The sequence below is a fragment of the Festucalex cinctus genome, chromosome 16 (assembly GCF_051991245.1).
Source record: "Festucalex cinctus isolate MCC-2025b chromosome 16, RoL_Fcin_1.0, whole genome shotgun sequence".
NCBI classification, from domain to species: domain Eukaryota; kingdom Metazoa; phylum Chordata; class Actinopteri; order Syngnathiformes; family Syngnathidae; genus Festucalex; species Festucalex cinctus.
In genome coordinates this window covers 4,327,237-4,340,216 of record NC_135426.1, presented here as the reverse complement: position 1 = coordinate 4,340,216, position 12,980 = coordinate 4,327,237, and the positions used below count along the sequence as shown (strand labels likewise).

At 38.3% G+C, this 12,980-nt stretch overlaps 1 protein-coding gene across 5 annotated transcripts in view; it reads left to right on the top strand.

The window, feature by feature from the left end:
* The window catches only part of LOC144003248 (glycoprotein hormone alpha-2-like), a 38,594-nt gene extending 26,050 nt beyond the window's left edge, over window positions 1–12,544 (top strand). For 2 of the 5 annotated variants that reach the window (XR_013278919.1, XR_013278920.1), the window contains exon 7: window positions 7,025–9,656. Coding sequence is in view for 3 of the 5 variants with exons in the window: in XM_077499302.1 (XP_077355428.1) it covers window positions 9,661–9,787; window positions 11,822–12,006; window positions 12,083–12,187 (417 nt within the window). In the remaining 2 variants the exon portion in view is untranslated. Of the gene's footprint in view, window positions 1–36; window positions 9,788–11,821; window positions 12,007–12,082 lie in introns of those variants that run through there. The other 3 variants (XM_077499302.1, XM_077499301.1, XM_077499303.1) reach the window with 3 other exon arrangements.
* Window positions 12,545–12,980: the final 436 nt, after the last annotated feature.

Genomic DNA, 12,980 nt, shown 5'->3' with positions numbered 1-12,980 from the left:
TATATATATATGTATGTACTGTATTAGGGCTGTCAAAGTTAAAGCGTTAATAGATTTATTAGTCGCAGAAAAATATCGCATTAATCACGTATTAACGCATATTAATCGCACTATTTTTTTTGACCGCACATGAGCCTTGAACGTAACCGCGGATGGTTACATTGAAGGCTGCGCAGGTCAGTGATGAGGTCAATGCAGGCATTTCCTACGCCTGTTGTTCCAAAATGAGCGGGGTGACTTCAGTTGGTGTGCTCGGTGGTAAATTTTGCTTTAAAAAAAAAAAAACCCCGGGGATGGGGACTTTAGATAAAACAAAAGTAATTTGCATTTAATTAATTAATATTTGATGAATTGTACCCAGTTGATATGATGCTGTTACCAAGTTTACGTCAGCATTCAGCACGTTCTTTGCAATATAATTGCTGAATTGCACCCAGTTGATATGATGCTGTTAGATTTTGAGCAATACACGCATGCATGCAATTGTGTACATGCATTTAATCAATGTTTGCAAATGACATTCATATTATAAAATGCATTGTCAATATATTACGGTAATTTATTTGAATTTTAATTAATTTTTATTTTATATTATGCAAGTATATATATATATATATATATCTTTTCTCTTTTTATTTCCATTTATATTTATCTTTTTTGGATATAATTTTCGAATTATATTTTTTTATAGTCATTTTTATTTTCACTTTTATTCATTTAGTTATTTGTTTATTTTGAATTTTGGCAGTTTTGGTCCTCCATACCAGACAGCCCCACTGCACTCCATGACTTTGCGACCTTTATCGTGTCTTATTAGTTTGCCACCAGATGGCGCCAAATTCAAGAGCCCTCTCCAGGCATTGGCGTTGCCATTATGTCATTTTGCCACACTTGAATGCAGGAGAAGCCCAATTTGCAGTGCTTAGACGTTTCGATGAAATGTCAATTGATGTCCGTCAGGAAAAAGAATTACTCTTCCTCTAAATTTTCCATCACTTACGTAATATACAGTAAGTCATTTTTTCCCCCATCGCTTTAGCTGCTAATTAGCCGCATTTGCTCAATAGCGGTCGCCCCCCAACACTGAACCGTGCACACAAACAGTGCCCGTATCGTCGCTTGTGAACACGCCTCAGGCAAGTGTGAGCGCAGACAGGTAGGATAACGAGTGTGATTAAGGTTAATGATAGCGTTGCCTCAGTCGGAGAGAGAGTGAACGTGTAATTGTGTGTTCCTGGTGATGGCAACCACAAATGATCCTCTTTCTTTTTTTAACACTTTGTCCACTCCGACTTCGCTACACTTGCACCTCCACCCGCCCCAGTGCGCATTAGCTTGGAATGGAAAAAATGATTTTACGCTAATTGTTCCGTCCTATTGAGTTATTTACTTTCTTCAAAATGAGAAAGCCTTGTGAGCCTTTCAAAAGTATTACATTTCATCTGGAGAGTGAGCTCATCTCCGGCGCTGTCGCACACAACAAAATGAAAAGGAGTGAAGAGTGTGGCCATAATGACACTTTCCAACATTCAATTAAAAAAAAAAAAACAACAACTTTCAATCCACATTACACTGCAACCAAACGCCAGCTTGCCTCTCTAACTTAGCTGCAGTTTTGTGTTGGTACAGACTACAAATACTTAGTTACAGTACTTTAGTAAAAAAAATAAAAAATAAAATCATGTATTTGTACATATTTAGAGGTACTGGTATATTACCAGGCAACTTTTACTAGAGATGGGCGGGTTATCGGTTTTGGGCCGATAGATACCCAGCCTTATTTCAAGGTATATACCTCAGTGACTGCTCACAGGAAACTGGTGGAATTCAGTCAGTACTGAATTAGAAGAATAGAAAATTTCATGCAAATTTAAGGGAAAAGGCTATTTTGTGATATATACTTTCAGGTCAGGGGTGTCAAACTCATGTTAGCTCAGGAGCCGCATGGAGGAAAATATCTTATCAAGGGGGCCGCATCAGGAAAAAAAACAGTATATAACTTGCAAAACGATTGCCGTCATTTATACGCAGTTTTTCGTGGACCAGCCCTAAATTACAGAGCTCAACTGTAATTGTATTGTTCCGAAAAATAACACAAATGCAAATGACACACTTTGCCGGTATACGTTCCGGACGTGTTAAATCGACCTGTTTTGCATATATATTGTTCGTAGAATGCATTACGTGGCGCAGTTTATGATGTTATAAGGACATTAATCCTTGTCATATCTAATTGTGTTACCAGTAATAATGACATCCAGGACGACGATTCCCCTGACAAGTTGCATTGCTCATCTGAGGACTGCTTGTGAAATTACAAATTTATATGTTTTGATTGTGGCCGGCTGATTAATTAGTCCGACATTACAATTTTATTTATTTTTTTACTTTACAAAATCATCTCGTGGGCCGGATTAAACCCATTTGCGGGCCTGAGCCGGCCCGCAGGCCGTATCTTTGACACCCCTGCAGTAGGTCTTTCTTTAACTCTTTTACTGCCGCACATTATCAAAAAAAACAAAAACAAAACACAGTGGCAGCTGTTTTCAAGCATTTTAACACATCTTTCAAGGCAAAAGGAATATTGCGTTCTTTTACTACATATATAACGTGGGTACCACATGAAAGATCACATTCCATTCTTTTATTAGGAAAAAAATGTATGTTTCTACCTTATTAACTACAACCTACTATACAACCTTATCTTTAGTAATTACCATTTGAAAATAGGTCATTTGAGTGACATTGAGCGAAAATTAAAAGATAAGGAGAAAACAAGCTTTTTGTGACTTTAACACGAATATGTTTTCATTTAGTGGACGCTCTGAGAATTAGGTTTGATGTGACAAACGCTTTGATCATTTACATCATCCTTGAAAATGTTCCATTTCATCAGATTTAATCCGATTCCGACATGTTTCATTGTAATTCCGTACACCTGCAAACCATTGAAAAGATATACAATGCTGCCATCTGCTGGCCATAGTTAGTGGCTGTTATTGATTCCACAACCCATTAACCAGGCAGCGCTCCTCTTATGCTGGTTTTCCATTCGTCCCGCATGGCACGCTACCGCACCACACCTCACGCAACTCCACCGCACTACACCCGTCAGTTTTCCATTACAACTGGCGCACGGCGAGAAAGGGGAGGCAACATTTGAACCGTCCAAGCCAAGCTTGCAATCCCACATTGCGTGCGGATCTGAGATAACATTTCACGAGTGGCAAGTCGCGCCAATATGCAACCATATTTACAATTTAATATGGACCACCATGGATGAAATATTGCGATTCATGACCGGCTCGCGAGTCGCGAAGCTATTTGTGAATGGAGCGCTCTCCCGCTGACGCTCTCATTCAAGTGAATGGGAACACACCACCAGCAAGCGTTGTGCACTTGCGATGTTTTTTAAAACCACAAACATTACAAATCCATCCACAAGTACCTTTTAAATTGTAAATATAGTTCAGAGTTGTTGTAAAACATTATTATATTGATTGTATATACTGGATTTTGTATGGCTTTGGCGAAGACTGGCAGGCGCCTCTCCCTCTCTCGCTTAAAACAACGAAATGGGTGTATGCCACGGCGTCACTTGCTACATTGCTGTCGGCCAATCAGATGAGAGGTGATGTCATAGCCCCGCAAGTCCCCCAACGACCGCCGCTCCAGAACCACTGCCGAAAGGGTTCTAAACAGTGGTTACAATGGAACCACTCGGCCCCGAAAAAGTCCCATGGAGACGCTAACATCCGGGGTAAAAAAAAATGCTGCTTCAGTGTGGAACCGGTCCAGTGGAAAAGCTCCATTAGATGTTGCACTGCCCATTGATTGAAAAAAAAAAAAAAACTAGTTGACATAATTTTACGTTTATGGTGGCATACATCGTGATTTTACTCATCGGTATTAAACGTTTTTGGCAGTCAAAGAGCTAAAATTGTTATATTTATTTTGGGGCTTTTTTTTGTGTCAAAAGTACATTCTATCGGTGTTGGTTACTCAAGAGTTTAGAGTAACAGTCTGAAAAACCAAAAAGTGGTGTCCAAAATCAGGAATATTATCTGTGGATAACACGTTTATAGACCTGACGGTGTTTTCTCACCCGTCTCATGTAGAATGGATCCCATTCCAAAGTTTGATTCTGCTACATGATGGACATAATGCCGCTCGCTTCATGTTCCCACGTGATCTAATCTAATCTTCAGTGAGTGTCACCATATGGAAAGTGCACTTTCTCCCATCAATCGAAATTAGTTAAGTGTTCCACCTCCAAGGGTGTGTTTGTCACTCTGAGCCATTGTCACCATTTTTGTCATTTCTACATGTGTGTACATATATATTTATGTATATATGTATGGGAGATAAATGGGTCAATGTGTTGTGGGGGTGGCGCAGACCTTGTGGGGTAAAGGAAACTTTGCCTCATCCTCACATTATCACACAGGCCAGAATAACACTCACAAAACACTCGAATACAAATCGTACAATTTAACAGTAATGACAGAGACGCCATGGTAACCACGGTAACAAAGGTGCTATGAATTAATACAAACACCAGTCAGCCGCGCTGAGTCACACTCCAAAAGTGTGTATGCGCATTAACTGGGTGTCCCCATGTTGAGGGGGGGGGGGGGGGGGAATAAAAAAGCAAAGGTCCCCCACGTCTAATCTGAGGAGGCCGTTTGTTCACTTGTGTGCAACTAAGTGTCACCACAATAATTGTGTGCGTGTGTGCGTGTAATTAGGGGGTTTGGATGAAGATGATGTCACAAATTCCACTTTTACATTGACATAGCCAGATTGGGAATGTGTGGCGTCGTGGGGGCCATAAAGGTGATCACCATGTTTTCAGTAATCACATTTCTATGATTTATTATCTGTGTCACGAGAATTCTCACTTAATCTTCTTTTTTGTGCTGTGGAGGAAAGTGCCACTAATCAGTTGTTATAAATTAGCAACATTGTTTTCAGATCGATCCCGGTATGAAATCTTTCCCACAGCAAAGCAAAGCCATCAGCAAAAAAGTACATATTTGAATACAGTATTTTGATAGCATACATATAACGATCCTCATATATGACGCATTGTAAAGCGCTTTGAGCACCATTATGCTGTAGAAAATGCAATATAAACTCAGTCCATTTACCATTTATCTACAGCGTAAATAATAATTGCTAAAAAATTGATCCCTGGTGAACTCCACATATTACTTGTTATATATGCCTGCTTTGCTCAAGCAGGCATATATAACTATTCTAGAAAAAGGTGTTTATTATTATTTTTCTTCTTTATTTACGGATTTTTTTCAGAAATAAGGCATCCCGAACCGTTGAACGAACCGGCACAAATGACTTATCAAAAGATGCGGCTCAATTTGACTCGGCCTGGAATTACTTTTTCTGGAATTCTGAGTAACCATGGTGACGCTTGCTAAGTTCGCTTTGCATGCTAATGTTAAGTTTGCATGCTAATGCAAGCTAATGTTTGCATGCTAATGTTAATGCTAAGTTATCATGCTAATACTAATGCTAACTTAGCATGTAAATGCTAATGCTAGCTTAGCATGCTAATGTTAATGCTAAGTTAACATGCTAATGCTAAGTTAGAATGCTAATTCTAAGTTAACATGCTATTGCTACATTAGCATGCTAATGCTAATGCTAAGTTAGAATGCTAATACTAAGTTAGCTTAGCATGCTAATACTAGGTTGCTGACACAGATTGAGAGGTGAAGTACACTAACATTTGGCAAACTGTTCAGTGCATGCGGCTTTCCACCTTGCAAGAGTCAGCAGTCACATCCCAAATTTCTGCAAATTTTTTTCTAGTTCTTCATTGAACTGCACATACTGTTTTCTATTTGCAAGCTAGTCAGTTAGCCATGATAACGCTTTTCGTTTAATTCCATATTTTTTCAAATTTTCTTATCAGCATATTGTGATACATTTATTATCATTTGCATTTGCTATTTGCTCTGTCAAATCAATGACTGCCATAGTAGTTGACCTGTTCTATCTAAATCCACAATGCTGTTCGCTCCAGTGATAATTTTGCCAACGAGAAATTTTCGTCATAATTTTCGTCACGAAATTTTTTTTGCAGATGAAAATTAAATGAAAACTAAAATAGATTTATTGAGACAAAAACGCTATCTAAAATTGACTGAAATCATGAAATCATGTTCATGTCTCATGTTGTTCAAGAGCTAGCCGACTTTTGTGTGACCAAAATAGTGTTTTTATACCATTGCCAACATTTTGAATTGAATAACAACAAAAATGCTAAAGTAACTTACCATATCTGTAAAAAAAAAAAATGTATGTTTGTTTGTCTTCCACTGACACTTCCAATTCCATCACTTCAAAACTTTATTTTGCACTTGTGCCCAAATGCTGAGGAAAACTTTTAGTTAGGGATGTAATGATATTCAAACATCACGATACGATATTATCACAATATGAAGGTCACAATACGATAATTATCACGATATTGTGGGGAGGTTGGCGATACAAAAAAATTGTCACAATATTGTAAACTAGCTGTGCTTTTGTACATGACAGCAATGCTTATAAACAACCCACAATCTCTAATAACACTTCATATTGAGGCACTTGCTAATTTAAGCACACATTGAGTTCCTCCACATATTGACTCAGTTTACATACGTATAAGGGCCAAAACATGCCTTTGTGAAAATTAAATTGCACTAAAAAACTAGCCCCCAGAGTGTGCTAGAACTGCACAAATGGAAATCAACCTGACTTTTTTTTTAAAAGATGTTCTGCTTTTAATATCGTGGCATGACCATGATGATATATTGTAGCAGTTTAAATATCACAATATCGCTGTTATCGTTAGATCCCTAACTTTTAGTTATTGAAATGTTGGCGGTCTCCACCAATTTTAGCGCCTGCTCGTTTGAATGTCAGAAAATCAGAGTCTGAATCCAACATGCTGTGTGTGTCTATCGTGCCAATGCACTGATGGAAAAGCGAATCTAGTTTTTCTTTTGTGTCACAGCGATCCCATCCATCCCCCACCACTGCCACCACCCCATAAATGTTTTCAAGTGCGTCGGGGAGGTGGCACCCTGGCTGACATGCTAACACGCCGCCACACGAGGAGCAAGACCAGCAAAAGGACATATTTTGGGGAAAAATTGATGCCATCGACTGTTAGGAGGACAAAAGTGAAGAGGGGGACCTGTATGGAAAAACAAGAGTTGCCAATGTGGGTGTGTTCCTCCCAGCTATAATTGGCTTCTCTCGTACCTGCTACTGGCACCGCTGCATGAGCGTCACAACACACGCACACACATACACACATCTGTACTGCTGTCAGTCGGCTGGGCTCTGCAAGTTGTGCTTCCACCCTCCAGGTAAGACATTTGCATTTCATTTGGATTCACAGAAGGAAATTGTGTACTTTTAAATTGATACAAATTATGTGGTTAATTTTATATTGAATTTTTTTTTTTTTTCTTGTTTTTGTCAAGATTTTTGTTCCCCCCCAAGTTTGGTTTTACTTGCATGTTTGCATGTCAGCTATTCTTGAGTTTGATTTGCATATCATTATGTCAGATTGCACTTGATGGGAATTGTAAATATGCAATTAACACAGATATAAAGTACACACACATGCACAAACTTTTGCAACAAAAACAGCAGCGACAGCTGAAAACCCTTCGGAGGGAAAAAATTATTTGGGACCCTCCAATTACGCCTCGCGCGTGCACAGTCAGGAGCGTTTAGCTGGAGTGTCAAATGGGGGTTTCCCCTCTACTCGCGTTTGGAAAGGACCACCAAATGGCAAAGGTCAAGCCGAGCAAATTACCGGCAAAACCTGACTGACTTGTTGCTTACATTACTTGTGTGGAGGTGCTCGTGGTTTCCCCCACTACTGTTACCCGTCTTTTCCTTGTGTGGAAAATAATACATAAAATGTCAACGTAAAATTTGATGGCATAATGGCACAAAATTGAGTTACTGTATGGTACGCCAGCATGCAAAATACAAATGAATAAAATAGTCCTCATTTAAAGGGATACTTGACTCATTGAACAATTTTCAACAGTGACAAGTTCATATTTCTGTCTAGAATGAATTTGATAACTTCATTATTTTTTATGTACAATAATTACCTTTAAAAAGTCGTTTTCTACTTGCTGTCGACTGATGATGACATCACCTGTGCTGAGCAAGGTTATTTTAGTTAACTAAAACTAATGAAAAAAAAAAAATAAATAAACACATTTTGTTAACGAAATAAACTAAAAATGAAAATGCTTTTTTAAAAAAACGAAAACTAACTCAAAATACATTTTATGTTTACAAAACAAACATAAATTAAAGCGAAAATGTCCTTTGTTTTAGTCTTTGGTAAATAAATTGAATGAAGCCTTTGGGGACGATTTTAAATGTGATTTTAAGTAATTTATTTTGATATTCACCAGAATAAGGACAATTGAAAGTGTGTCACGGATGTCATCTCGCAGCAGCCACTAGAAAAGCACCTTCAAATGATGTCGCTCGCATGGTGGCTTTTAAGTATTGTGCACAAGTAATTCACATTTTAAAAAAAGAACTAAAACTAATAAAAAAATTAACAAAATCTCCCTGAAAACAAACAAACTAACTAAATAAAAACAAAACAAAAAAAAAACTCAAAAATGAAATAAAAACTAACTAAAATGAATAATTCCAAAACTAAAATAACCCTGGGGCTGAGGAAGTAGGTCACGGCCAATTATGGCTCACCTGTTTTCTGGGTTTGGTCAGTAAACTGAGCTATGATTGGTTGTTACCTACTTCTTCAGCACAGGTGATGTCATCATCAGTCGACAGCAAGTACAAAAATTACTTTTTTACAGGTATTTATTGTACATGAAAACTGAAGTTATCACATTTATTCTGGGCAAAATATGAACTTTTTTTTTTCTGCTGAAAATGGCTCAATGAGTCAAGTATCCCTAATCAAATCAAATGACGTAATTGCTAATTGTAAAGCTCTTTGGACAAAATGTTCTGCCCAGCCAAATAACTTGCAAACTCACTGGACAGAGCTTCACAGTGCAGATGGACAATGACCTGGAGCTCATTGCAAAGAATTTTGAAAGGAAAGAATTGGAATATCTTGACGTGAATCAGATCAAGCGTGCATTTCACATCCTGAAGACAAAACCGAATAGAAAATTCCCCCCAAGAACCAGCTGAAAGACAACCGAAGACAGTCTCAGTAGAGGCCTGGGCGGAGCCTCACCAAGGTTGAAATCAAGCATCCGGTGATGTACGTAATTGACAGCAAACGAGTACAGTATTAAAATGTGGAAGTTATTCATTTATTTGTCCCGTGACTTTTGATTGCCCTCGGACAACATCTCGCGTGAGCCGAGCGTCATTCATTAGTGTCAGAGAAGCATGTCGAATTGATACTTCTCGACTTCTCGAGGCGAACATCTTTGTACGTTGGGGTGGAGCTAAGTTTAGCCTGGGTTGTAGAGCGTCTTTGCTGCAGTCATTTGTAAGTTATTGTTTTAAGGGAAATGTTCTAAATGATATTGACGTGGCGATTATAAACATTTTGAATAGCAATTGTTTATTGTTAGTTTGCGTGTTGTATGACGGGTGCGTTTGTTTTGGGGTTTTTTTTTGTCCCAGATGTCGCAGCCGATGCGCTTCAACGTCTGCTTGCTGGTGCTGCCGGCGATGTCGCTGCTGCTCTTCTTCACCACCACCGGTCGCAGCGATGAGAACGTCACCCTCGGCCCGGGCTGTCACTTGCACCGTGAGTCCTCACCGCAGAACCGGCACAAAAAAAAAATAAAAAATGTGAACGTTGAGGCGATATGTGTATATACGTCCAAAAAAGTAGGAACGTTTGAAAAGTCCAGTCGAGATTACCAGAAACAAATACCGTATTTTCCGCACTATAAGGCGCGCACCTTCAATGAATGACATATATTAAAACACTTTCCATATATAAGGCGCTACAGTATGCTACGTTATGCATCCATTAGATCAGGGGTGGCGAGATCCGGTCCTCGAGGGCCGCAGTCCTGCAGGTTTTGGATGTTTCCCTTCTTCAACACAGCTGATTCATGATCAGCTCATCAGCAAGCTCTGCAGAAACCTGATAACGAGCCTGTTAATTGGAATCAGCTGCACTTTGAGTAGGGAAATCTATAAAACCTGCAGGACTCCGGCCCTCGAGGACCGCAGTTTGCCACCCCTGCATTAGATGGTGCTGCGCTAAAGGGAATGTCAACAAAACAGTCAGATAGGTCAGTCAAACTTTATTAATAGATTACAAACCAGATTTCTGACAACTCCATCCACTCCCAAAATGAATAAACTGCTGTTTTATTATTTTCTCTGAGGTAAAGTGTTAGTATTAGCTGGCGATCCAAGATGGCGGGATCTTCTGCGCGTGCGCGTCACTGATAGCGTCTTGACAGCGAGACCTGTTGCGGCTCAATATTAATCCATATATAAGGCGCACTGGATTATAAGGCACATGGTCACCTTCCCATTTAAGCCAACTTGTTGTAGAAGGTAACCGCACGCGAACAAATCACCTCTCCAATATCTGGCTATGAACTTTTCCATGACAATTGTTGTCTACAAAGTAGGGATGTTACGATAACGGCAATATCGTGATATCGCGATATCAAAACTGCCGCAATATATCGTCGTGGTCATGTTACGATATTAAAAGCAGCACATCTGTTAAAAAAAAAAAAGTTGGGTTGATTTCCATTTGTGCAGTTCTAGCACCCTCTGGCGGCTAGTTTTTTTTCGTGCTGTTTAATTTTCACAATGGCATGTTTTGGCCCTTCTATGTTTCAAATCATAATAATGGTCAGATGAAGGGGAACATAATATGCTTGTGAAGTGAGTCAATATGTGGACGAACTTGATGTGTGCGTGCATTAGCAACTAAGTGCCTCAATATTAATGTGGGTTTTGTTTTGTTTTTTGTTTATTTATTTTTGTTTATTTTATTTATTTATTTATTATTTCATTTATTTATTTATTATTTTTAATTTTTTAGTATGAGCTCATTTTCTTACAATATTGTGGGTTTCGGTTTTTTTCAGTCTATTTTATTTTTATTTTTTATTTAATTAATTAAATGTATTTATTTCTATTTTTTAGTATGAGCTCTTTTTTTACAATATTGTGAGTTTTTTTTAATTTCAGTTTATATTATTTTTTGTTTATTTTATTTCATTTAATTATTTATTTATTATTTCTATTTTTTTTAGTATGAGCTCTTTTCTTTACAATATTGTGACCTTTTTTAAAGCATAATATTGTTTTGTTTTGTTTTTTTAGTATGAGCTCTTTTTTTTTTTTACAATAATGTGTTTTTTTTTATTTCAGTGTGTTATTTTATTTATTTATTTATTTTTAATTTCATTTATTTATTATTTCTATTTTTAGTATGAGCTCTTTTTTTTACAATATTGTGGGTTATGTTTTTTTATTTCAGTTTATTTTATTTAAGTTTTTTTTCATTTGTTTATTTATGTATTTATTATTTATATTTTTTAATCTGAGCTCTTTTTAACAATATTGTAACCTTTTTTAAGCACAATATTGTGTTGTTTTTTTGTATGAGCTCATTTTTTTTATTTTTTTATTTTTTATTTTTATTTTTTTACAATATTGTGACCATTTTTTGTACTGCCAACCTCCCCACAATATCGTGATAATTATCATATCGTGACCGTCATATCGTGATAATACCGTGTTGTGATTTTTGGATATCGTTACATCCCTACTGACTGCAAAGTATGTCATTTGTGTTGCTTTTCAGCGTTCAACGTGAGCATCCGCAGTGACCGGCGAGGCACGTGCCGAGGCAGCCACCTGGCGCACGCCTGCGTGGGCTACTGCGAGTCCAGCGCCTTCCCGTCCAGGTACTCGGTGCTGCTGGCCTCCAACTTTACGCACAACGTCACATCAGCGGCGCGATGCTGCACCATCGCAAAGGAGGCAAAGGTGAGCAAGCAAAAGGAGCGGGGTTATCGCCGATTGGACTCGATCCGCTCAGTGACCCCGCCTCTTGGTTGGCCAGGTCAAAGTCCGCCTGGAGTGTCCTGGAGGGCGTCGCCACGACGAGCTGGAAATCCTGACGGCCAAGGCTTGTCGCTGCGACATGTGCCGCACGTCCCGCTACTGAGCAAAAACCAAGACCGGAAACCTACATCGCAGTTGACTAAAGAAAAATACAGTCCCAGGCAAAAAAAATAAGAATTCCTATGACTCATATTTCGGCATTTGGACTTTGGAATTGTGATGTTCGTTACTTTCCACTTTGACAGGAGCAGACAGTATTGAAAAGACTCGATTCCACGTTTTACAATCAGCACTACAATCAAACATAAAAAAAGACTCAAGAATGTAAAAGCACCAAATATTTATTTGTTTAATTTAAAAAAAATAATAATTTATATCCATTGGTGGAACCAGAGCGTGCATGAAATGGGCGTAAATGATAGATATATTGAATATTTTTTTTGTGTTTACATTGTGTGAATTAAAACAAAAAAAACAACTTTTAAATTGAGAACTTTGGTATTATTTTTTCTTTTACTATTGTCAGGTTTACCTGTTTGACATATATTGAACACGACACAAAAAGGAGATAAGACATTCAGTTCAAGGCTCACGAGGAGAGAGGAGAGGAACTGACTGATACAATTCACTACTGCACTCTCTGAAAAAAAAAAAAATCCCCTCCTCACCCTCTCTTTTTATTTGTTTTCCACGCCCCTCGTTCCAACCTGAATAATGCGAATGCAAAACATAGTTGGAACAGTGTACTTGTTTGTCTATATGTGTGTGTGTGCATGTAAGTGGACGATTGCTGGGTATGTGTGGTCAAGTTTGCAATCATTTCTTAACAGAAAACAGGCGGCCTCAGCAGACTGGAATGAAGATGAACTGGTTCTTGTGCTTCTTGAGTCATCTTC